Here is a 22,360-nt window from a genome sequence, read left to right as displayed (position 1 = left end):
TTGCTGGCAAAGAGCATTGTGGTTTTTCACAGGTTCTAGCAACGCTTTCAGTCGCACTGACGAACACAGCGAGATTGACAGGAAGTGGGAGTTTCTGGTTGGAAACTGACCCGTTTCTGGGAGTGTTTGGAAAAACGCAGGCGTGGGCGGGCGTTTGCTGGGCGGGTATCTGACGTCATTACCGTGTCATCCGTCACAGCAATCATTGCACAGAATAAGTAACTACAGGGCTGGTCTCGTTCTGCACAAAAATAAGAATTTACTTACCGATAATTCTATTTCTCATAGTCCGTAGTGGATGCTGGGCACTCCGTAAGGACCATGGGGAATAGCGGCTCCGCAGGAGACTGGGCACAAAAGTAAAAGATTTTAGGTCACCTGGTGTGCACTGGCTCCTCCCCCTATGACCCTCCTCCAAGCCTCAGTTAGGATACTGTGCCCGGACGAGCGTACATAATAAGGAAGGATCTTGAATCCCGGGTAAGACTCATACCAGCCACACCAATCACACCGTACAACTTGTGATCTGAACCCAGTTAACAGTATGATAAACGTAGGAGCCTCTGAAAAGATGGCTCACAACAATAAACAACCCGATTTATGTAACAATAACTATATACAAGTATTGCAGACAATCCGCACTTGGGATGGGCGCCCAGCATCCACTACGGACTATGAGAAATAGAATTATCGGTAAGTAAATTCTTATTTTCTCTGACGTCCTAGTGGATGCTGGGTACTCCGTAAGGACCATGGGGATTATACCAAAGCTCCCAAACGGGCGGGAGAGTGCGGATGACTCTGCAGCACCGAATGAGAGAACTCCAGGTCCTCCTCAGCAAGGGTATCGAATTTGTAAAATTTAGCAAACGTGTTTGCCCCTGACCAAGTAGCTGCTCGGCACAGTTGTAAAGCCGAGACCACTCGGGCAGCCGCCCAAGATGAGCCCACTTTCCTTGTGGAATGGGCTTTTACAGATTTTGGCTGTGGCAGGCCTGCCACAGAATGTGCAAGCTGAATTGTACTACAAATCCAACGAGCAAACGTCTGCTTAGAAGCAGGAGCACCCAGCTTGTTGGGTGCATACAGGATAAACAGCGAGTCAGATTTTCTGACTCCAGCCGTCCTGGAAACATATATTTTCAGGGCCCTGACTACGTCCAGCAACTTGGAGTCCTCCAAGTCCCTAGTAGCCGCAGGTACCACAATAGGCTGGTTCATGTGAAACGCCGAAACCACCTTAGGGAGAAATTGAGGGCGAGTCCTCAGTTCTGCCATGTCTGAATGAAAAATTAGGTAAGGGCTTTTATATGATAAAGCCGCCAATTCAGAGACACGCCTGGCTGAAGCCAGGGCTAACAGCATGACCACTTTCCATGTGAGATATTTCAATTCCACAGTGGTGAGTGGTTCAAACCAATGTGATTTTAGGAGACTCAACACCACATTGAGATCCCAAGGTGCCACTGGAGGCACAAAAGGAGGCTGTATATGCAGTACCCCTTTGACAAACGTCTGAACTTCAGGCACTGAAGCCAGTTCTTTTTGGAAGAAGATTGACAGGGCCGAAATTTGAACCTTAATGGACCCTAATTTTAGGCCCATAGATAGTCCTGTTTGCAGGAAATGCAGGAAACGACCCAGTTGAAATTCCTCTGTAGGGGCCTTCTTGGCCTCACACCACGCAACATATTTTCGCCAAATGCGGTGATAATGTTTTGCGGTTACATCCTTTCTGGCCTTGACCAGGGTAGGGATGACTTCATCTGGAATGCCTTTTTCCTTCAGGATCCGGCGTTCAACCTCCATGCCGTCAAACGCAGCCGCGGTAAGTCTTGGAACAGACAAGGTCCCTGCTGGAGCAGGTCCTTTCTGAGAGGTAGAGGCCACGGGTCCTCCGTGAGCATCTCTTGAAGTTCCGGGTACCAAGTCCTTCTTGGCCAATCCGGAGCCACGAGTATAGTTCTTACTCCTCTCCTTCTTATGATTCTCAGTACTTTGGGTATGAGAGGCAGAGGAGGGAACACATACACTGACTGGTACACCCACGGTGTTACCAGAGCGTCCACCGCTATTGCCTGAGGGTCCCTTGACCTGGCGCAATATCTGTCTAGTTTCTTGTTGAGACGAGACGCCATCATGTCCACCTTTGGTTTTTCCCAACGGTTTACAATCACGTGGAAGACTTCTGGGTGAAGTCCCCACTCCCCCGGGTGGAGGTCGTGTCTGCTGAGGAAGTCTGCTTCCCAGTTGTCCACTCCCGGAATGAACACCGCTGACAGTGCTGTCACATGATTTTCCGCCCAGCGAAGAATTCTTGCAGCTTCTGCCATTGCCCTCCTGCTTCTTGTGCCGCCCTGTCTGTTTACGTGGGCGACTGCCGTGATGTTGTCCGATTGGATCAAAACCGACTGACCCTGAAGCAGAGGCCTTGCTTGACTTAGGGCATTGTAAATTGCCCTTAGTTCCAGGATATTTATGTGAAGAGACGTTTCCATGCTTGACCACAAGCCCTGGAAGTTTCTTCCCTGTGTGACTGCTCCCCAGCCTCTCAGGCTGGCATCCGTGGTCACCAGAATCCAGTCCTGAATGCCGAATCTGCGGCCCTCTAGAAGATGAGCACTCTGCAACCACCACAGGAGAGACACCCTTGTCCTTGGAGATAGGGTTATCCGCTGATGCATCTGAAGATGCGATCCGGACCATTTGTCCAGCAGATCCCACTGAAACGTTCTTGCATGGAATCTTCCGAATGGAATCGCTTCGTAAGAAGCCACCATCTTTCCCAGGACCCTTGTGCATTGATGCACTGACACTTGTCCTGGTTTCAGGAGGTTCCTGACTAGCTCGGATAACTCCCTGGCCTTCTCCTCCGGGAGAAACACCTTTTTCTGGACTGTGTCCAGAATCATCCCTAGGAACAGTAGACGTGTTGTTGGAATCAGCTGCGATTTTGGAATATTTAGAATCCACCCGTGCTGACGTAGCACCACCTGAGATAGTGCTACTCCGACCTCTAACTGTTCCCTGGACCTTGCCCTTATCAGGAGATCGTCCAAGTAAGGGATAATTAAGACGCCTTTTCTTCGAAGAAGAATCATCATTTCGGCCATTACCTTGGTAAAGACCCGTGGTGCCGTGGACAACCCAAACGGCAGCGTCTGAAACTGATAATGACAGTTCTGTACCACAAACCTGAGGTACCCTTGGTGAGAAGGGTAGATTGGGACATGGAGATAAGCATCTTTGATGTCCAGAGACACCATATAGTCCCCTTCTTCCAGGTTCGCTATCACTGCTCTGAGTGATTCCATCTTGAATTTGAACCTTTTTATGTAAGTGTTCAATGATTTCAGATTTAAAATCGGTCTCACCGAGCCGTCCGGCTTCGGTACCACAAACAGCGTGGAATAATACCCCTTTCCCTGTTGTAGGAGGGGTACCTTGATTATCACCTGCTGGGAATACAGCTTGTGAATAGCTTCCAATACTGCCTCCCTGTCGGAGGGAGACGTTGGTAGAGCAGACTTCAGGAACCGGCGAGGGGGAGACGTCTCGAATTCCAGTTTGTACCCCTGTGATACTACCTGCAGGATCCAGGGGTCCACTTGCGAGTGAGCCCACTGCGCGTTGAAATTTTTGAGACGGGCCCCCACCGTGCCTGAGTCCGCTTGTAAAGCCCCAGCGTCATGCTGAAGACTTGGCAGAAGCGGGGGAGGGCTTCTGATCCTGGGAAGAGGCTGCTTGCTGCAGTCTTTTTCCCCTTCCTCTGCCCCGGGGCAGAAATGAGTGGCCTTTTGCCCGCTTGCCCTTATGGGGACGAAAGGACTGAGTTTGAAAAGACGGTGTCTTTTTCTGCTGAGAGGTGACCTGGGGTAAAAAGGTGGATTTCCCAGCCGTCGCCGTGGCCACCAGGTCTGATAGACCGACCCCAAATAACTCCTCCCCTTTATACGGCAAAACTTCCATATGCCGTTTTGAATCCGCATCACCTGACCACTGTCGTGTCCATAAACTTCTTCTGGCAGAAATGGACAACGCACTTACTCTTGATGCCAGGGTGCAAATATCCCTCTGTGCATCTCGCATATATAGTAATGCATCCTTTAAGTGCTCTATAGTCAATAATATACTGTCCCTATCCAGGGTATCAATATTTTCAGTCAGGGAATCCGACCAAGCCACTCCAGCACTGCACATCCAGGCTGAGGCGATTGCTGGTCGTAGTATAACACCAGTATGTGTGTATATACCTTTTAGGATATTTTCTAGCTTTCTATCAGCTGGTTCCTTGAGGGCGGCCGTATCAGGAGACGGTAACGCCACTTGTTTTGATAAGCGTGTGAGCGCCTTATCTACCCTAGGGGGTGTTTCCCAACGCGCCCTAACCTCTGTCGGGAAAGGGTATAATGCCAATAATTTATTAGAAATCAGCAGTTTTTTATCGGGGGAAACCCACGCTTTGTCACACACCTCATTTAATTCATCTTATTCAGGAAAAACTATGGGTAGTTTTTTCACACCCCACATAATACCCTTTTTTGTGGTACTTATAGTATCAGAAATGTTCAAAGCCTCCTTCATTGCCGTGATCATGTAACGTGTGGCCCTACTGGACATTACGTTTGTCTCGTCACCGTCGACACTGGAGTCAGTATCCGTGTCTGGGTCTGTGTCGACCATCTGAGGTAACGGGCGCTTTAGAGCCCCTGACGGTGTTTGAGACGCCTGGACAGGCACTAACTGATTTGCCGGCTGTCTCATGTCGTCAACAGTTTTTTGCAAAGTGCTGACACTGTCATGTAATTCCTTCCATACGACCATCCAGTCAGGTGTCGACTCCCTAGGGGGTGACATCACTATTACAGGCAATTGCTCCGCCTCCACATCATTTTCCTCCTCATACATGTCGACACAATCGTACCGACACACAGCACACACAGGGAATGCTCTGATAGAGGACAGGACCCCACGAGCCCTTTGGGGAGACAGAGGGAGAGTTTGCCAGCACACACCAGAGCACTATATATATGCAGGGATAACCTTATATAAGTGTTTCTCCCTTTTATAGCTGCTGTATATGTATTTTCTGCCAATTAGTGTCCCCCCTCTCTTGTTTTACCCTGATTCTGTAGAAGGACTGCAGGGGAGAGTCAGGGAGCCTTCCTTCCAGCGGAACTGTGAGGGAAAATGGCGCTTGTGTGCTGAGGAGATAGGCTCCGCCCCCTTCACGGCGGCCTTTTCTCCCGCTTTTTTTAGGAAAACTGGCAGGGGTGAAATGCATCCATATAGCCCAGGAGCTATATGTGATGTATTTCTTTAGCCATATAAGGTTTAAACATGTTTTATTGCGTCTCAGGGCGCTCCCCCCCAGCGCCCTGCACCCTCAGTGACCGGAGTGTGAAGTGTGCGCTACCTTATTGAAGACAGGAACGTCTTCTGCCGCCGATTTTTCCGGACCTCTTCGCTCTTCTGGCTCTGTAAGGGGGCCGGCGGCGCGGCTCCGGGACCCATCCAGGCTGAACCTGTGATCGTCCCTCTGGAGCTAATGTCCAGTAGCCAAGAAGCCCAATCCACTCTGCAGTCAGGTGAGTTCGCTTCTTCTCCCCTTAGTCCCACGATGCAGTGAGCCTGTTGCCAGCAGGTCTCACTGAAAATAAAAAAACCTATTTAAAACTTTTACTCTAAGCAGCTCTGGAGAGCTACCTAGCATGCACCCTTCTCGGCCGGGCACAAAAATCTAACTGAGGCTTGGAGGAGGGTCATAGGGGGAGGAGCCAGTGCACACCAGGTGACCTAAAAGCTTTTACTTTTGTGCCCAGTCTCCTGCGGAGCCGCTATTCCCCATGGTCCTTACGGAGTACCCAGCATCCACTAGGACGTCAGAGAAATGTGTTTGCTGCCACTCTGCTGCACAGGCGTTCGCACTCCTGCTATTCTAAAATACACTCCCCCGTGGGCGGCAACTATGCGTTTGCACGGCTGCTAAAAGTAGCTAGCGAGCGATCAACTCGGAATGAGGGCCCATGTGCACTGCTGGTGTGGCAGATATAACATGTGCAGAGAGAGTTTGATTTGGGTGTGTTATATTGTTTCTGTGCAGGGTAAATACTGGCTGCTTTATTTTTACACTGCAATTTAGATTTCAGTTTGTACACACCCCACCCAAATCTAACTCGCTCTGCACGTTATATCTGCCCCACCTGCACTGCTATGGTTTTGCCCATTAGCTAACAAATTTGCTGCTGTGATCAACTCTGAATTACCCCCTAAGGTTGATGATCAACAAATGCTCAAAAGAAATTCATGACTGTACAGAGGGCATTTGTGTTATGCTGTATAATATGGTTGGCAGCTAAGCTGCTAATTAAATTTCTTCTGCCGAGGAACGGCTTCTGTACTCCAGTCCCTCCTCAGAAACTGCAGGAGATGGAGGGGGTGGAGCATACTGGGGAGAGGAATCCTAAGGTATCGCGGCCGGCGGCAGTAGGAGCTGTCGTCCCCCCCCCCCCCCCGACGTCCGTCATGTAAAGGGAGAGCGTGGGATTGCTGCAGCCGCCCGTCACTCTCGCTTGATGCTGCAATCTGATTGGGCAGAGGCTGCTGCTACTCCTGCACTGAGAGTGAGAGCTTGGGGTTGAGGGCGCTGGTCAGCGAATGCTCTGTTGCAGACAGAATGCACAAGGGAGAGGGAGTGGGAGCGGCTGTAAGCGGACCACATGAGGGAATAGGTGGCCAGTCGGTGTGTCTGTAGATGGTGCACCCACAGGGCAAATGCACACACCTAGTTGTGGCCCTGGTCGTTGTAGAGAGCAGTGAGTAAGGTTGAGTGTAGGGAACAGTGAGGAAAGGTGTAGGGAGCATTGAGTGATGGAAGCAGAGAGAGTGGGTGTAGGGAACAATGAGGGTGAGTGTAGGGAACAGTGAAGGTTGGTGAGTGACGGAAGCAGAGAGAGTGGGTGTAGGGATCAGTGAGGGTGAGAGTAGGGAGCAGTGAGGGTGGGTGAGTGAGGGGAGCAGAGAGAGTGGGTGTAGGGAGCAGTGATGGTGGATGCATGAGGGTGGGTGAGTGAGGGGAGCAGAGAGAGTGGGTGTAGGGTGCAGTGAGAGTGGGTGTAGGGAGCAGTGAGGGTGGGTGAATGAGGGGAGCAGAGAGAGTGGGTGTAGGGAGCAGTGAGGGTATGTGAATGAGGGGAGCAGAGAGAGTGGGTGTAGGGAGCAGTGAGGGTGGGTGAGTGAGGGGAGCAGAGAGAGTGGGTGTAGGGAGCAGTGAGGGTATGTGAATGAGGGGAGCAGAGAGAGTGGGTGTAGGGAGCAGAGAGAGTGGGTGTAGGGAGCAGTGAGGGTGGGTGAGTGAGGGGAGCAGAGAGAGTGGGTGTAGGGAGCAGAGAGAGTGGGTGTAGGGAGCAGTGAGGGTATGTGAGTGAGGGGAGCAGAGAGAGTAGGTGTAGGGAACAGTGAGAGTGGGTGTAGGGAGCAGTGAGGGTATGTGAATAAGGGGAGCAGAGAGAATGGGTGTAGGGAGCAGTGAGAGTGGGTGTAGGGAGCAGTGAGGGTGGGTGAGTGAGGGGAGCAGAGAGAGTGGGTGTAGGGAGCAGAGAGAGTGGGTGTAGGGAGCAGTGAGGGTATGTGAGTGAGGGGAGCAGAGAGAGTGGGTGTAGGGTGCAGTGAGAGTGGGTGTAGGGAGCAGTGAGGGTGGGTGAGTGAGGGGAGCAGAGAGAGTGGGTGTAGGGAGCAGAGCGAGTGGGTGTAGGGAGCAGTGAGGGTATGTGAGTGAGGGGAGCAGAGAGAGTGGGTGTAGGGAACAGTGAGAGTGGGTGTAGGGGTCAGTGAGGGTGGGTGAGTGAGGGGAGCAGAGAGAGTGGGTGTAGGGAGCAGTGAGGGTGGGTGCATGAGGGTGGGTGAGTGAGGGGAGCAGAGAGAGTGGGTGTAGGGAGCAGTGAGGGTGGGTGAGTGAGGGGAGCAGAGAGAGTGGGTGTAGGGAGCAGAGAGAGTGGGTGTAGGGAGCAGTGAGGGTATGTGAGTGAGGGGTGCAGAGAGAGTGGGTGTAGGTAACAGTGAGAGTGGGTGTAGGGAGCAGTGAGGGTATGTGAATAAGGGGAGCAGAGAGAGTGGGTGTAGGGAGCAGTGAGAGTGGGTGTAGGGAGCAGTGAGGGTGGGTGAGTGAGGGGAGCAGAGAGAGTGGGTGTAGGGAGAAGAGAGAGTGGGTGTAGGGAGCAGTGAGGGTATGTGAGTGAGGGGAGCAGAGAGAGTGGGTGTAGGGTGCAGTGAGAGTGGGTGTAGGGAGCAGTGAGGGTGGGTGAGTGAGGGGAGCAGAGAGAGTGGGTGTAGGGAGCAGAGCGAGTGGGTGTAGGGAGCAGTGAGGGTATGTGAGTGAGGGGAGCAGAGAGAGTGGGTGTAGGGGTCAGTGAGGGTGGGTGAGTGAGGGGAGCAGAGAGAGTGGGTGTAGGGAGCAGTGAGGGTGGGTGCATGAGGGTGGGTGCATGAGGGTGGGTGAGTGAGGGGAGCAGAGAGAGTGGGTGTAGGGAGCAGTGAGGGTGGGTGAGTGAGGGGAGCAGAGAGAGTGGGTGTAGGGAGCAGAGAGAGTGGGTGTAGGGAGCAGTGAGGGTATGTGAGTGAGGGGTGCAGAGAGAGTGGGTGTAGGGAGCAGTGAGGGTATGTGAATAAGGGGAGCAGAGAGAGTGGGTGTAGGGAGCAGTGAGAGTGGGTGTAGGGAGCAGTGAGGGTATGTGAGTGAGGGGTGCAGAGAGAGTGGGTGTAGGGAGCAGTGAGGGTATGTGAATAAGGGGAGCAGAGAGAGTGGGTGTAGGGAGCAGTGAGAGTGGGTGTAGGGAGCAGTGAGGGTGGGTGAGTGAGGGGAGCAGAGAGAGTAGGGAGCAGAGATAGTGGGTGTAGGGAGCAGTGAGGGTACGTGAATGAGGGGAGCAGAGAGAGTGGGTGTAGGGAGCAGTGAGGGTGGGTGCATGAGGGTGGGTGCATGAGGGTGGGTGAGTGAGGGGAGCAGAGAGAGTGGGTGTAGGGAGCAGTGAGAGTGGGTGTAGGGAGCAGTGAGGGTGGGTGAATGAGGGGAGCAGAGAGAGTGGGTGTAGGGATCAGTGAGGGTGAGAGTACGGAGCAGTGAGGGTACGTGAATGAGGGGAGCAGAAAGAGTGGGTGTAGGGAGCAGTGAGGGTGAGGGTGAGAGTACGGAGCAGTGAGGGTACGTGAGTGAGGGGAGCAGAGAGAGTGGGTGTAGGGAACAGTGAGGGTGGGTGAGTGAGGGGAGCAGAGAGAGTGGGTGTAGGGAACAGTGAGGGACATCAGTGTGGACTGTGGAGCCACTGAGCCAAGTGTGTGTTCCCAACTTCCTGCTGCCAGTTGTAACCTCCCCCTGCTCTGTGACTCACCCCATGCTGCCTTAGTCCGCTCCTGCGCTGGACTCTTCCTCCGGCTCCTAGTCATGTGTGCGCCACTGCCGAGTGCAAGACAGAGCTCCGGAGTCTCACAGCGCAGTCAGTCCTGGGACCATCCATCCAGTTCTTTCAGGGGCTCAGTCAGGGTGGCGGGATGCAGCGCACCGGTGTTTGAGGCCACTCCCAACACCGAGATGATTTGCTGCGCTGCGCTGTGCTGCTGGCTGCTCCTCTTCTCTGTTCTCCCACTGCCACTCCCAGAATGGACGCTGGGTGGGAGCGGCAGCGCAGCACTGCTGATCACAAATCTGTCTGGCAACGACGGGGGGGGGGGGGGGGAATGTGACTTACGGCGCCTACAGGGTAAATGCTATCACCCTGCTTGCCAGTTTGTGTATGCCCGCAGATGCGCCCTCAGTGCTGACGAGCACCCACATAGTTACGGCCCTGTTTCCCACATTTTGTTCAGAATGGCCCACCAAAATAGACTAATAATGTCACAGAGCTGAAAGACATGGTTTTAATGCTACACACACATTTTCTGACATACATAAATGATCCTCCTATTTTCAGCAATACTACTCTATATTTAAAGACACAGGAATCCAGCACAAGTATTTTCTCATAATATGTATATACTCTGCTAATTTTTTTGCCATTATTTTTAGTTTTGTTCAGCTATTTAAAGCAATTAAGTACAGTATGTTTAAAGACATAAGGAAGAAGTGCATTACTGTGCTAAGGATACATACAAAGATGACACTGAAAGTAGGTGAATGTATGAGGGAATTCAATCAGCTCCTGCACTCTCCCAGTTTCTGAGAACTGCAGGGGGACCACGACAGAGATTAGGAGCTGCTTGCCTATACTAGTAACAGCTGTTACTTCCAGCATAAGAGTCTGGAGAAGCATGAAAGTACGGTAGGGCCCATTTCCCTGCATTCCTCTCATTTTCACGGGGGCGAGCGGGAGTGGGTCGGTGGCGTTTTTGGGGCGGCTTTGTGACGCTCCAATCTAAAAAATGACGGCGGACCTCTTGCATATGCAGCCTAGCTACGGCTGCAGGGGGTCGTCCACAGTTGCTACAACCACAATGAATTTGCGGTCGCAGCCGCTGAGCAGGCCAGTCTACATGCTGGGCGGCCTTGTCCTGCATTGAGCGGCCCCCAGCATGCGATAGAAAGGACTGCAGATTCTGCTTTTTAGCTGAATCTGCAATCCATACTGAATAACCCCCATTCTGCCTTTTTTGGCCTGATGACCTCAACAACAGAACTTCAGGGGACATCAGAGAAGCGCACCATTTACAGCACAGTCCTGTATTCATTATTATGAATTGCGTGTCATCTGCTTTATTCATTGAAAAAAAAGAATTGTTCTGCATTTTGTTTTGTCCAAAACATATCCCTACTGTATACAGACTACATTGTTGCCACAAAGGTTATTTTTTCTGAGCAGTTGATCTGCAGGCATCCCAGGCACCACCTATAATTCTAGTGGATGGAGGCAGTGTGATTTATTGACAATTTTCTTTTTTCTTAGGGAACAAATAATGTGAGTTAGTCTCCAAAATCAGAATCGGCTTACCCCTCAACTAGGGTATAGTAATATATATACTGCTGGTACAAGTGCTTGTAGGGGGTCCAATGTGCAAGTTCAGGGATATTTTAGTTCTCAGCATAGATTTAGTGTAGTTTAAGCCATGGTTATGGTAAAGTTTGGTTCAGGAGTTGGAATAAGTTTAGGGATGAAACCTTATGTGGATTCAGATTTAGGAAATGCTACCATTCTAATGTACATTTATGTAATGCCTTAGTATTCATGGTCTGATGTAAGTAGTTTGGACTACACACAGTAGAAGGGTAATGGAAGATGCTGACCTGATGACAGTGACATGTCAATGGATTATATAATAAGGTGCAGCTAACCCCATAGGACTCACGAGAAGAGGTGAGTGGCGTCACTATGCTCTGGTATCTCGGTGCTGCGGTATTTCATGAAATCAGCCAGTACTTGCAGAGGGTCCTCACTCACAGCTATCCTGTCTCCAGATGTCCAGGTTTCCATGGCAACCAGGACGATCCTGGTGTTAAGTTGTTCCCTAAAAATCTAGGAGGAGAATAAAGGAATAAACTAGGGAACACAGAACCAATTAGGGAGTCTCTGGAGGTACAAAGGCAGGAGAGCTACAGGAGAGTGGTCATCCCAAATCATAAAAAGCTATGGATCATAAATGGAGAACATGCAAGTCTTAAGGAGAACAATACTGTATAAACTTATTTATATTTCTGACTTGTATACGTTTCATCCTTTTACACTGGTTTCTAACGGTCACAACATTTAGGACATGATTCAGCGTCGAACGCAATGCCTGAACAAAATTTTGAAACGTTTGCGCAAAAATCCTTAATGCTGGGTACACACTAGCTGATATCAGAGCCGTAACTAGACGTTTTGGTGCCCTGTGCAAGAAGGAGCATGGGCGTCTCCCTCCCAATTTTACCTACAATTCACCTGCTGCCATAACCTTTCACCTGGCACCATTTCCATTCTTCCGCTCCTCTTACACTTTGCTTATGCATTAAAGATAACTCTGTGTTAGATATACAGTGCTCGTATATACTGTAGTTGAAACATGGCAGATATAAGATGATGGTACAATAAACATTGATGAATTCCAATCAGATGAACGGATTCAAATAGGATATTTCTGTTGTGCCTTTCACATGTGCCAGAGAGACTTCTGTAATTGTGCATGTGAAATTTTTGAATCAGTTATACACAGCACTAAAGTACAGGGGTGGCTTGATAATGAAGGACTCTGGACACACACAGCATGGGGAGTATACTTCAGCTCTACCAACAAAGTAACTAAGTGCAGCATGACAACCACTGCATAGTCAGATGCTGTATCCCGGACAGAGGGGTCTATTCATGAAGCAGTGAAAAGAGTGGAGAAGTGAGCCAGTGGAGAAGTTGCTCATGGCGACCAATCAGCTGCTTCATACAATTGTATAGCATGCAAATTATAACTGTTACTTCAATGATGATTGGTTGCCATGGGTAACTTCTCCACTGGCTCACTGCTCCACACTTTTCACTGCTTCATGAATAGACCCTAGAGGGAGCAGCATGGAGATGTTGCTACTGCTACTAGCACTAATTTGTATAGCCAGCAGCTAGGGCTGAGGAGTGCCGCCCACAGGGCCCTGCACTCTGTGCGGCGCACCAATGGCACACCCCTAGTTACGGCATTGCCCGATATATCGGCTGTTCAACTGAATGGGCAATATATCGCTGGCGTGTTGGCGGGTGTGTACCCCTGATATGTCTGTGAACTATGTCATTTGCAGACATATTATGTCGGCCCTGCAGCACAGCCGATGATATCTGCAGATATATTGGCATATCGTGCTGTGTGTATGGGTGGTCTGCAAACTGCCCATACACTTGCTGCAGAGGTCGCCGGTGTCTGACGTCACACGTGGGCATGCACATGTAAATGCCTGGCCAGTTGTGACGTCAAGCACAACACATCGGGCTGACGATTAGTAAGTGTGTATGGGCTGATTGTCAGATAGGTTGGTGGACCATCTGGATGGCAGATCTGTCGGCCTAGTGTGTGCCCAGCTTAATAACTCGTAGAGCGCATGCACTGGGACGTTCGCTATGAGAAATATTGTGGAAAAGTTCTGGGTGTTCCTGGGCGGTGGCTGGTAACGCATGCAGAAATGGTTTGTTTAATGGGCCTGTTATGGCAGTTATATTACGTGTCGGTGAAAGCGACTGGCTATACAGGTACACAGCCGCAGACACAGGAGACCATAGTCATGTGTAAAAACTAGAGGGCTGGTACAAGTTTTGATTGTACGACCGATGGTGGCATCTAAGGATACACCAATTGATATTACAACACCTATGGGCACTGGAACTGGTCGCAACCGCTTTGGGGGTAGTGTAGCAGCTTGCAACTGTGATCCTATATACAATAGACATGGCTCTGGCATACTACTTCCAGGGGCCATGAAGTGGGAATACAGAGTCACTCAGAAAGCGGAGGCTTGGCCGATGTGTGTCCAATGGTTGCATCTTTGTACACAAGTGGCGGATCACCTCCAGTGGCTGCGACATTTGCATATTTACGCACAGCCACTGCGTACTAAGGAGGTTATTCAGTACAGATTGTAGATTCTGCTAAAAATCTGAATCTGCAATCATTTCTCTCGCATGCTGGGGATCACCCATCACAGGGCAAGGTGCCCAGCATGCTGAATGGCCTGCCAGCTGCTGCGACCGCAATTTAATTGCGGTTGCAGCAACTGTGGAAGACCCCCTAGGCTGCGTATGTAGACAGTCCGCCGCCATATTCTTGATTGGAGCGGCTGCGTGTGATGTCACACAGTCACCGCGAAAATGCAGCCGCCCCACCTCTGTTTTCCCTGCGCTGCCTCCCAAATGCCTCTGCCTGTGATTCAGTTTGCAGCCAATATGATCAGAACGCATTGGCTGCTAGTGCAGGACGGGACCTGAGCAGGCACAATGCCGCCTGGAACGGAGAATAACCACCATACTACGGAGTCATTTGAGTACACCTCCGAATCAAAGTTCGCACAGCCCCATTTTGTCTGGTTTTCCATAGATTCTGACCATAAAATGAATTAGTTTTACAGTATTATGCTACAAAATAAAATCCCTACCAATCCATTAATGACAAAAAAAATAAAACAAAAAGCATTATCTACGTAGACTATACAACAGAAAGTTCTTCTTCATAAAATTTAGCCTGGTCACCAAGAAATTAAATATCCCCCGTCATTAAAGAGTGAGTTATAGCATTATTATTTTATTTGGGGAACCAATGGAAAGCTGAATGTTTCATTGGTGAATGGGCCACTTTTTCAAATATAAGGATGTCTGGGAAACGCCATGATAGATATTGGAAGGGCACTAGTGGCAATAATAGTACAATACAATATGTTGTAGCATACTTACGGTATCAGCTAAATTCACCACAGATTTGGCAAAACTACTTGTTAGACCCACAGACTGCCGCACCTGGTCAAACTAAGGAGGGCAAATACAAAGATAACATTTAGACTACATGCAATACCACAGAGTACACAAACTATTTAGAGAATAAGTAATTTTATACTCTATACTGACTATACAGGGATTCTAAAACTATAAACTAAAACAGTGGCTTAGGTTGCCTGGCTACCCACTGATTCAGACATGGGGTCTGAGTCACATTTTGCTTGCGATGCATCCCACCACTCTCCGCATGCATATAAGCATTTATTAATGCCGTATGCCTAAAGAAAAACACAAAGGACAGCTTTTGCGGTAAGAGCTGTCTTTTGCAATGACAGGACTTCCGGGTTTAGGACCTGGAGTCCTATCTGCATATGCATCGAGTGATGCGCACACTTCGGGGGTTGCTGGGCAGGCTACAGTTAAACAAGGCTTGAAAAGAGATCCGCATTAAATAGCCTGTTTGCGGGTGAGGCGACCGTATTAACCCATAGGTCCGAGAACTTATACCGGATTTTCTGGGTTAACAGTGTAATTTACAGGGTGAGAAAAAGGGTCTCTAATTGAATAGCCCCAGGCGTTAAAGCTTCCACCTTTTTCACTCGCTGTAAATTACCGCTGCTAATAATGTGTACATACTCTCTAGGGGGTGAATGACAGGTTTATCAAGCTATTTCCTTCCATTTGTGATTGATGTATATGGCCTATTCATACTTAGGGGGTAATTCCAAGTTGATCGCAGTAGGATATTTTCTAGCAGTTGGGCAAAACCATGTGCACTGCAGGGGGGGCAGATATAACATTTGCAGAGAGAGTTAGATTTGGGTGGGTTATTTTGTTTCTGTGCAGGGTAAATACTGGCTGCTTTATTTTTACACTGCAATTTAGATTGCAGATTTAACTCACCACACCCAAATCTATCTCTCTCTGCACATGTTATATCTGCCTCCCCTGCAGTGCACATGGTTTTGCCCAACTGCTAAAAAATTTCCTGCTGCGATCAACTTGGAATTACCCCCTTAGTTTGTTAATTTCAATGGAATTGTAGACATTGTAGAAACTCTCCATATTAATGCAGGTTAAATCATACTTGCCTACCTGACCCTCTCCATGAGGGAGAAAATGCTCTGTTCCTGGACTTTCCTGGTAATGTATGATTGCCATCACCTGTGGTGAGATAGGTAATTGATAAGAAAGGTGTTTCACCACAGGTGATGGCAATCTTACATTACCAGGAAAGTCCAGGAACAGAGCATTTCTCCCTCATGGAGAGGGGCAGGTAGGCAAGTATGGGTTAAATATCTATGTGTGTACGATCAAAGCAAGATCTACTACATAAATTACATTTTGGCTAGTGTAGCAAAAGTGCTTGTGACTAAGGGGGATCCTGTCTAATTAATTCTTCTCTCATTCCATGGCATAGTTCTAAGAGGAGATGCATGCATTATGCTTTGTGTTTGAATTTCCTTTTGGGTTAAGAGACAATGGTGTGGCTTAGATTTTCTTAAGGACGTTTGCATTTGATAAAAGAAGATATAACCACCTGGCCACATAGAAGCAACAACCCCATACTGACCCAGGCTGGGTGTAAAACAAATGATGTTAGTGGGGCCCTGTGCTTTGGGCCTTTTGTGGTGTGCCGTTTGGCCTGTGCTTGTCTACACTTCATCAGAGGCACCCACCATGCTCATTGTTCCCCTGTTTTAATGGGAACCAGTGCAGTTGCTAGTGCTATTAACGAGGGAGGGGGGCAGGATTTTTGTGTGTGTGTGAAGAAAGGTAGGGAGTTATTTACTTAATAGTTACGCACACTCCATTTAATTTCAATAGACCATTAACTATATATATATATATATATATATATATATATATATCTATCTCGGAGCTTGGATCCTGTGGGGGTGTCTATTCACATTTCCCTTAAGAGTGACCAATCAGATACTTCCCAGGACCACCCATGGTGTGTGCATCATACAACGCATGCGCAGAAGGACTCCCGGCTCCTAACCCAAAATTCCCCACACCACAAAGTATAGCTCTCATCGGGAGAGCTGTCCTTTGTTAATATCTCCATGCCTACGGTGTTAATAAACTACGATATGCATGCGCTGAGTGGTGGGATGCACCGCATTTACATTGCAATGCGTCATGCATCCTGCCCAGGTTCCTCTTTCACCCCATTACAGTTTTTACTTGTGGGCTCTCCTCTGACAGGATGTCCTCCACTGCTGGTTCAGGCATGAAAGGTATGGGTCAGTGGGACTCAAGATCTTTGAACCTATTAGTTTAGGTCCTTGTTCTCCTTTACAGTGGAAATAGAGCCTTTACTGATTTGCTTCGCACGGAGGGTGGGCCTCCCTTTTTTGTCTTCAGGTGTATCCAAATACCAACCCTCCCTGATTGTCAGGGAGACTCCCTGAAATAGTGGCAATCTCCCTGACTCCCTGGAGAGTCTAGCAATCTCCCTGATTATACCTTACCCCCATTATGTAACCGTTATATTCTTGGAAAATAAAATAAATCAGAAAGAGATATTCTGTCCCAAGTGTGAAGGGTCAGCTGTTGATTTTTGGTATCTGCTATGGTCTTGTCCTCTAATGGCTGATTTATGGTCTCAGGTTTTGGACTGTGTGGCTACTTCCGTCAATAGAATACACCTAGCTGATCCCCAAATTAGCTTGTGTGGTCTTATACTTACTCATGCCCTCAATAGTTACTTGCAACTGTATATTATTATTTTATTTACACTAGCCATAGTATGAATTGGTAGAACATGGATACTTCCCGGGAAACCCTCCCTCCCTTCCTGGATAGGTCTGGTTAGTACCATTGTCTCTCATGAAAGATTTATGTATAAGAATCTGGTATGGTCACTGTGGCCGTCCACTTACTACGCTCTCAACCCGGACATTCAGGGACCCACTGCTTCCCAGACCAGCAATGAGTTATCCCCTGGCCCTCCTGCAGACCATTTTAAGCAATGTCATAAGAATGGCCCAATGCAGAGGGCAGGATGGGCCCCACTGCCTGAGGGACCTGCACTTACCTTAGGTAGGCAGGGCTGACCTTGTGTGTGCTAGACTGATCGAGGACTCCTGCTAGGTGATATCAGCGCTGATGATGAGGGGGGAAGTCCCAGAGCAGCACCCCCGTGTCTGATTCTGCGCACGCCTATGGCTGCCTCTAACTAACAGACAGCTGTACATTATTTCTGATTAACTGCTGTCTGTGAATTAAAGGCAGCCACAACCAGTGTAACTGGCACTGCCAGAGTCTGCCTAACCGAGTGCCAAACAAAGGAAAGCACAAGGGGTGGGGGTCCCCATCACAAACTGGGCAAAGGCCACTGCGTTTCTGCCCCCAGTAATATACATGTCCCCTGTTCTCCGCACCGTACAGGACATTGTGCTTGTACCCCTGTCACCCACTGTCTCTCCCTGTAACTCTCTGCCTCCCCCTGCCATCCATTGTCACACTCTGCCTCCCTATGTCAACCTCTGCCTCCCCCTACCTGCCGTTGTCACACTCTGCCTCCCTATGTCAACCTCTGCCTCTCTATGTCAACCTCTGCCTCCCCCTGGCTTCAGTTGTCACCCTCTGCCTCTTTATGTCAACCTCTGCCTCTCCCTGCCTTACACGGTCACCCATTGCCTCTGCCTGTCACCCACTGCCGTGTAGCATATAGTGAACTTGGACTGGGGTGGAGGAAGTGGGCCAAATGATATTTAAATTATATTTTTGGACCTGGCCCCACCACTCACAAGTTCTGCCACTGCGGACACTACTTTACCTTAAGTATTGTTTCCATAATTTCCTGGCTGTTCCCATCTCAGTACACTAATTATATGTATTTTGGGGGTAATTCCAAGTTGATCGCAGCAGGAATTTTTTTTAGCAGTTGGGCAAAACCATGTGCACTGCAGGTGTGGCAGATATAACATTTGCAGAGAGAGATAGATTTGGGTGGGTTATTTTTCTGTGCAGGGTAAATACTTGCTGCTTTACTTTTACACTGCAATTTAGATTGCAGATTTAACTCACCACACCCAAATCTATCTCTCTGCACATGTTAGATCTGCCTCCCCTGCACTGCACATGGGGGGTAATTCCAAGTTGATCGCTGCAGGATTTTTGATAGCAACTGGGCAAACCCATGTGCACTGCAGGGGAGGCAGATATAACATGTGCAGAGAGAGTTAGATTTGGGTGTGGTGTGTTCAATCTGCAATCTAATTTGCAGTGTAAAAATAAAGCAGCCAGTATTTACCCTGCACAGAAATAAATTAACCCACCCAAATCTAACTCTTTCTGCACATGTTATATCTGCCTCCCCTGCAGTGCACATGGTTTTGCCCAGTTGCTATCAAAAATCCTGCTGCGATCAACTTGGAATTACCCCCATGGTTTTGCCCAACTGCTAAAAAATTTCCTGCTGCGATCAACTTGGAATTACCCCCTTTATACCTTACTAAGTGTTACAGATTGAGTATCCCATATCCAAATATTCCAAAATACGGAATATTCCGAAATACGGAATTTTTTGAGTGAGATAGTGAAATGTTTGTTTTTTGATAGCTCAATGTACACAGACTTTGTTTAATACACAAAGTTATTAAAAATATTGTATTAAATGACCTTTAGGCTGTTTGTATAAGGTGTATATGAAACATAAATGAATTGTGTGAATGTACACACACTTTGTTTAATGCACAGAGTTATTAAAATATTGGCTAACATTACCTTCAGGCTGTGTGTATAAGGTGTATATGAAACATAAATGCATTCTGTGCTTAGACTTAGGTCCCATCACCATGATATCTCATTATGGTATGCAATTATTCCAAAATACGGAAAAATCCGATATCCAAAATACTTCTGGTCCCAAGCATTTTGGATAAGGGATACTCAACCTGTATTAGCCATCTTCTTCTTTAATGTTGTTTTATTCTTTATGTATTATTTGCTTGCTTAATACTTGCCTATGTTAATTAAACCTTGTTAATTTAATAGTGCATAACAATTGTCTCAATATTATGTCACCTGTTTGGTTTGTTTTATTTTGTTTGTATTTACTACATACATGGTTTTTTTTTAAATATATTAAACAAATGTCATTAAAAAACGGATTTGCCATTTCCTATAATAAATAATCTATAGCATGTTACTGTACTATAATAAGCTCTTGTGAACTAGATCTAACAGCAGGAATGCTTTGTAATGAGGTTTATGTGCCACAGTTATAAATATTTTCCTATATGTTAAGAACAGCAGGAGACTGCATATCTGTGTGGTTACCTGATACTGGGGATGGGCCTGAGATGAAGTCTCATTGGTGCCAGGTACTTTAAATAACCACCTGTCACAGGCATAGCTTGCAGGTTATAACTTTCACCATCTAGTGTTTCCATGCTCCTGCTGCTACTCTGATTTCATCTGTCAGGTGCCTGGTTTTAAAATATTGGCTCTGACCACAACTTTCTTATTGCTGTCTGGATGGATCCTTGCCTGTGACACAGAATCTCTCTTGCGTACTTCATAAATGTATTACTTCAGTATAGATTGCTGTTTGTATTGGTACTATGTCTGACTGATCAGCGCTGGGGTGCTGTACAACTACATTTCAGTACATTAGTTGCTACTCTGCTTTTCCTGTATACTAGGGATGGCCATCGGCCATCAATGAGAAAAAAACATTGATGGTTGCTAGCCAGTATAAAAATAGTTTTACCATTGATGGTGTAGATAGAGATTTTTTCCCACCATCAATGGTAGCCGTGGGTTAGATTGTTTTTCTTCTTTTCACGCATGGAGAGTGCTGCAGCTGCTGCACAGGGCAACTAGGCTGTCAGTCATCAACCCTGCGCTGCCCCCGGCTTACCACGATGACTTCAGATCAGCTGTCAGTCGGCAGCCCCACCCTGGTTCCAGCTCATAGAGTGTCCCTGCTGCTGGGAAGGATGCATATCTCTTCTGAGTATGCGTGAAACATCGATGGTTATAGCATACAGTACCTCCCAACTGGACCCTTTCCAGGAGGGACAAAAAGCAGTTTGTACTAAAGCAGAAATGTGGTAAAACCTCAGTTTTCTGAGTTTTGACATCATTAACAAATGCACTAAAGCACTGATGCCAGGGCTCCCATGTGGAGAGTAGCTAGCGTTACATTGTAGAAGCCTATGGACGATTGAAATCAATAGCTGCAAATGTTGGGACGGTCACAGTGTGCGCTGATACCACTTCTCCCCATAACACCACTCAATACATCTACCCCCAGGTGTGATGTGACAGAAGATGATTGGGAATGAGGGGTGGGAGGGGACAGAGCAGCTGAGGTGACCAGGGTTTATTTATTTTGTATTATTAATATATGATTTTTAGGCTCTATATGTAAACTGTGACACTTACCAGGCGCCAATCATTGACCACCATTAGCTCAATGTATTTGGTTTCAGACAAAGCAGAGTGCACAATTCGACGGACCTAGAAGAACATGACAGAGAAAAACACATTAAAGCTGAGACATTGTACTGCTTGTTCTGCACACTCCTGTGGGCTATGGGGGTTATTCAGAGTCCTTAGCAGTTGTTGCTAAATTAGCAAAAACTGGTAGGGATCAAATGTCGCCGCCCTGCGATGTGATCACAATTTAACTGCAATCACATCGCAGAATACTGACAGAGGTAGACCCCCTGCATACGCAGCCAGGACACGTATGCAGCGGTCGGGCGCCATGTTTCCCATCTCAGAAAGGGCAGGTGAAGTCTTCGGACTGCCCCAGAAATGGCCATGACACTCCTGCGTTTCCTGCTCCACTACCCCCCCCCCCCTTCCCCCAAGCCATATCTCCACCCCTGAAGGCCAGCTGCCTGTCAATCATAATGAAATTACAGACCTGACAATGAAGGAGACAGGCCACAGACTGAGGTTTACTACTGCTAATGGCACAAGACAAATAGGTGCTACATGCACTCTCTTGGAGAGTGTATGCAGAAACGTGTCATACTGTAGATAGGAAGAGGTCAAATGTGGAGAGTATTATGGGGTTTATTTTGCAAATGTCACCTGTATAAATAATCACAAAAGTGGACTTCCTTTTTAAGTGGGTCTCCATTACCTGAAATGGAATTCACATCATTCTTATGCCAATACAGACAATATGTGCTGCCTTCCTGTAGAAGTACTAGTCTGCTAGAGAGCTGGAGGATTCAGCTGACGTACACCGAGTGTAAGAAGACAGTAGTCTCAAGGCTCTCATACGCTCTACAATTTCTATGTTGGCAAGCACAATTACTGCTAGATTTGTATTTTCTTGAACTAAGTGTATCCAAGAGATAACAGAAACATGAATAACAATACCTGCATATGATATTATTATCAACTAAACAATATTGTTTTAAAAACCTAATCATAGACTAGCATACTCTGATGCCGGTATGCCAAACTCATCCCTTAAATAAGGTGTGGGATCCCTGGATGCTATGCTCCCATCACTCAGAGATGCTGTGCATAAAGTACCCATCATACAGACTGTTTGCCTGAGCGAAGGCTTGCAGCAATTTCCCTCTATGCTGCTTTCTACAAGTAGCCGAAAACTTCACCAGCAGCACAAACCCCACACTTATGGCAGACTCTTTCAACCTACTGCGCCATAACCTTGACAGATTCCAAACCAATTAAACATCACCTGAAAATTACAAAGAATTCAGAGCCGCTATGTAAATAGATTTAAGAATGGCTCAGAATTTTCTATTTGTATAATTCTTAAGAGCTGTGTCACATGGAATAGCAAAAGTTTGAGCTATAGAAAATTTTGTTAGAGGCATCCACCCAAGATAGAATTTTCCTTTCCCCATACCCCCATTTGGTAAGAGATAAGGGATCTGCAATATTTGTGTAATCTGAAAATTGCGTTTTCATTTGGTCCATGTCTCGAAGAG

The 22,360-nt window shown here is 47.7% G+C and overlaps 1 protein-coding gene across 1 annotated transcript in view; it reads right to left on the bottom strand.

Annotated features, from left to right (window-relative positions):
* The window catches only part of ADAM11 (ADAM metallopeptidase domain 11), a 110,059-nt gene that overhangs the window by 38,638 nt on the left and 49,061 nt on the right, over nucleotides 1-22,360 (bottom strand). The window contains exons 8-10 of the mRNA XM_063963178.1: nucleotides 20,829-20,903; nucleotides 14,385-14,456; nucleotides 11,335-11,501 (exon numbers count right to left, since the gene is read on the bottom strand). Of these exons, the coding sequence (XP_063819248.1) occupies nucleotides 11,335-11,501; nucleotides 14,385-14,456; nucleotides 20,829-20,903 (314 nt within the window). The remainder of the gene's footprint in view (nucleotides 1-11,334; nucleotides 11,502-14,384; nucleotides 14,457-20,828; nucleotides 20,904-22,360) is intronic.

Source organism: Pseudophryne corroboree, chromosome 3 (genome assembly GCF_028390025.1).
Source record: "Pseudophryne corroboree isolate aPseCor3 chromosome 3, aPseCor3.hap2, whole genome shotgun sequence".
Lineage (NCBI taxonomy): Eukaryota > Metazoa > Chordata > Amphibia > Anura > Myobatrachidae > Pseudophryne > Pseudophryne corroboree.
Note: the sequence above shows the minus strand (reverse complement) of the source record. Positions and strands in the feature narration are given on the sequence as shown.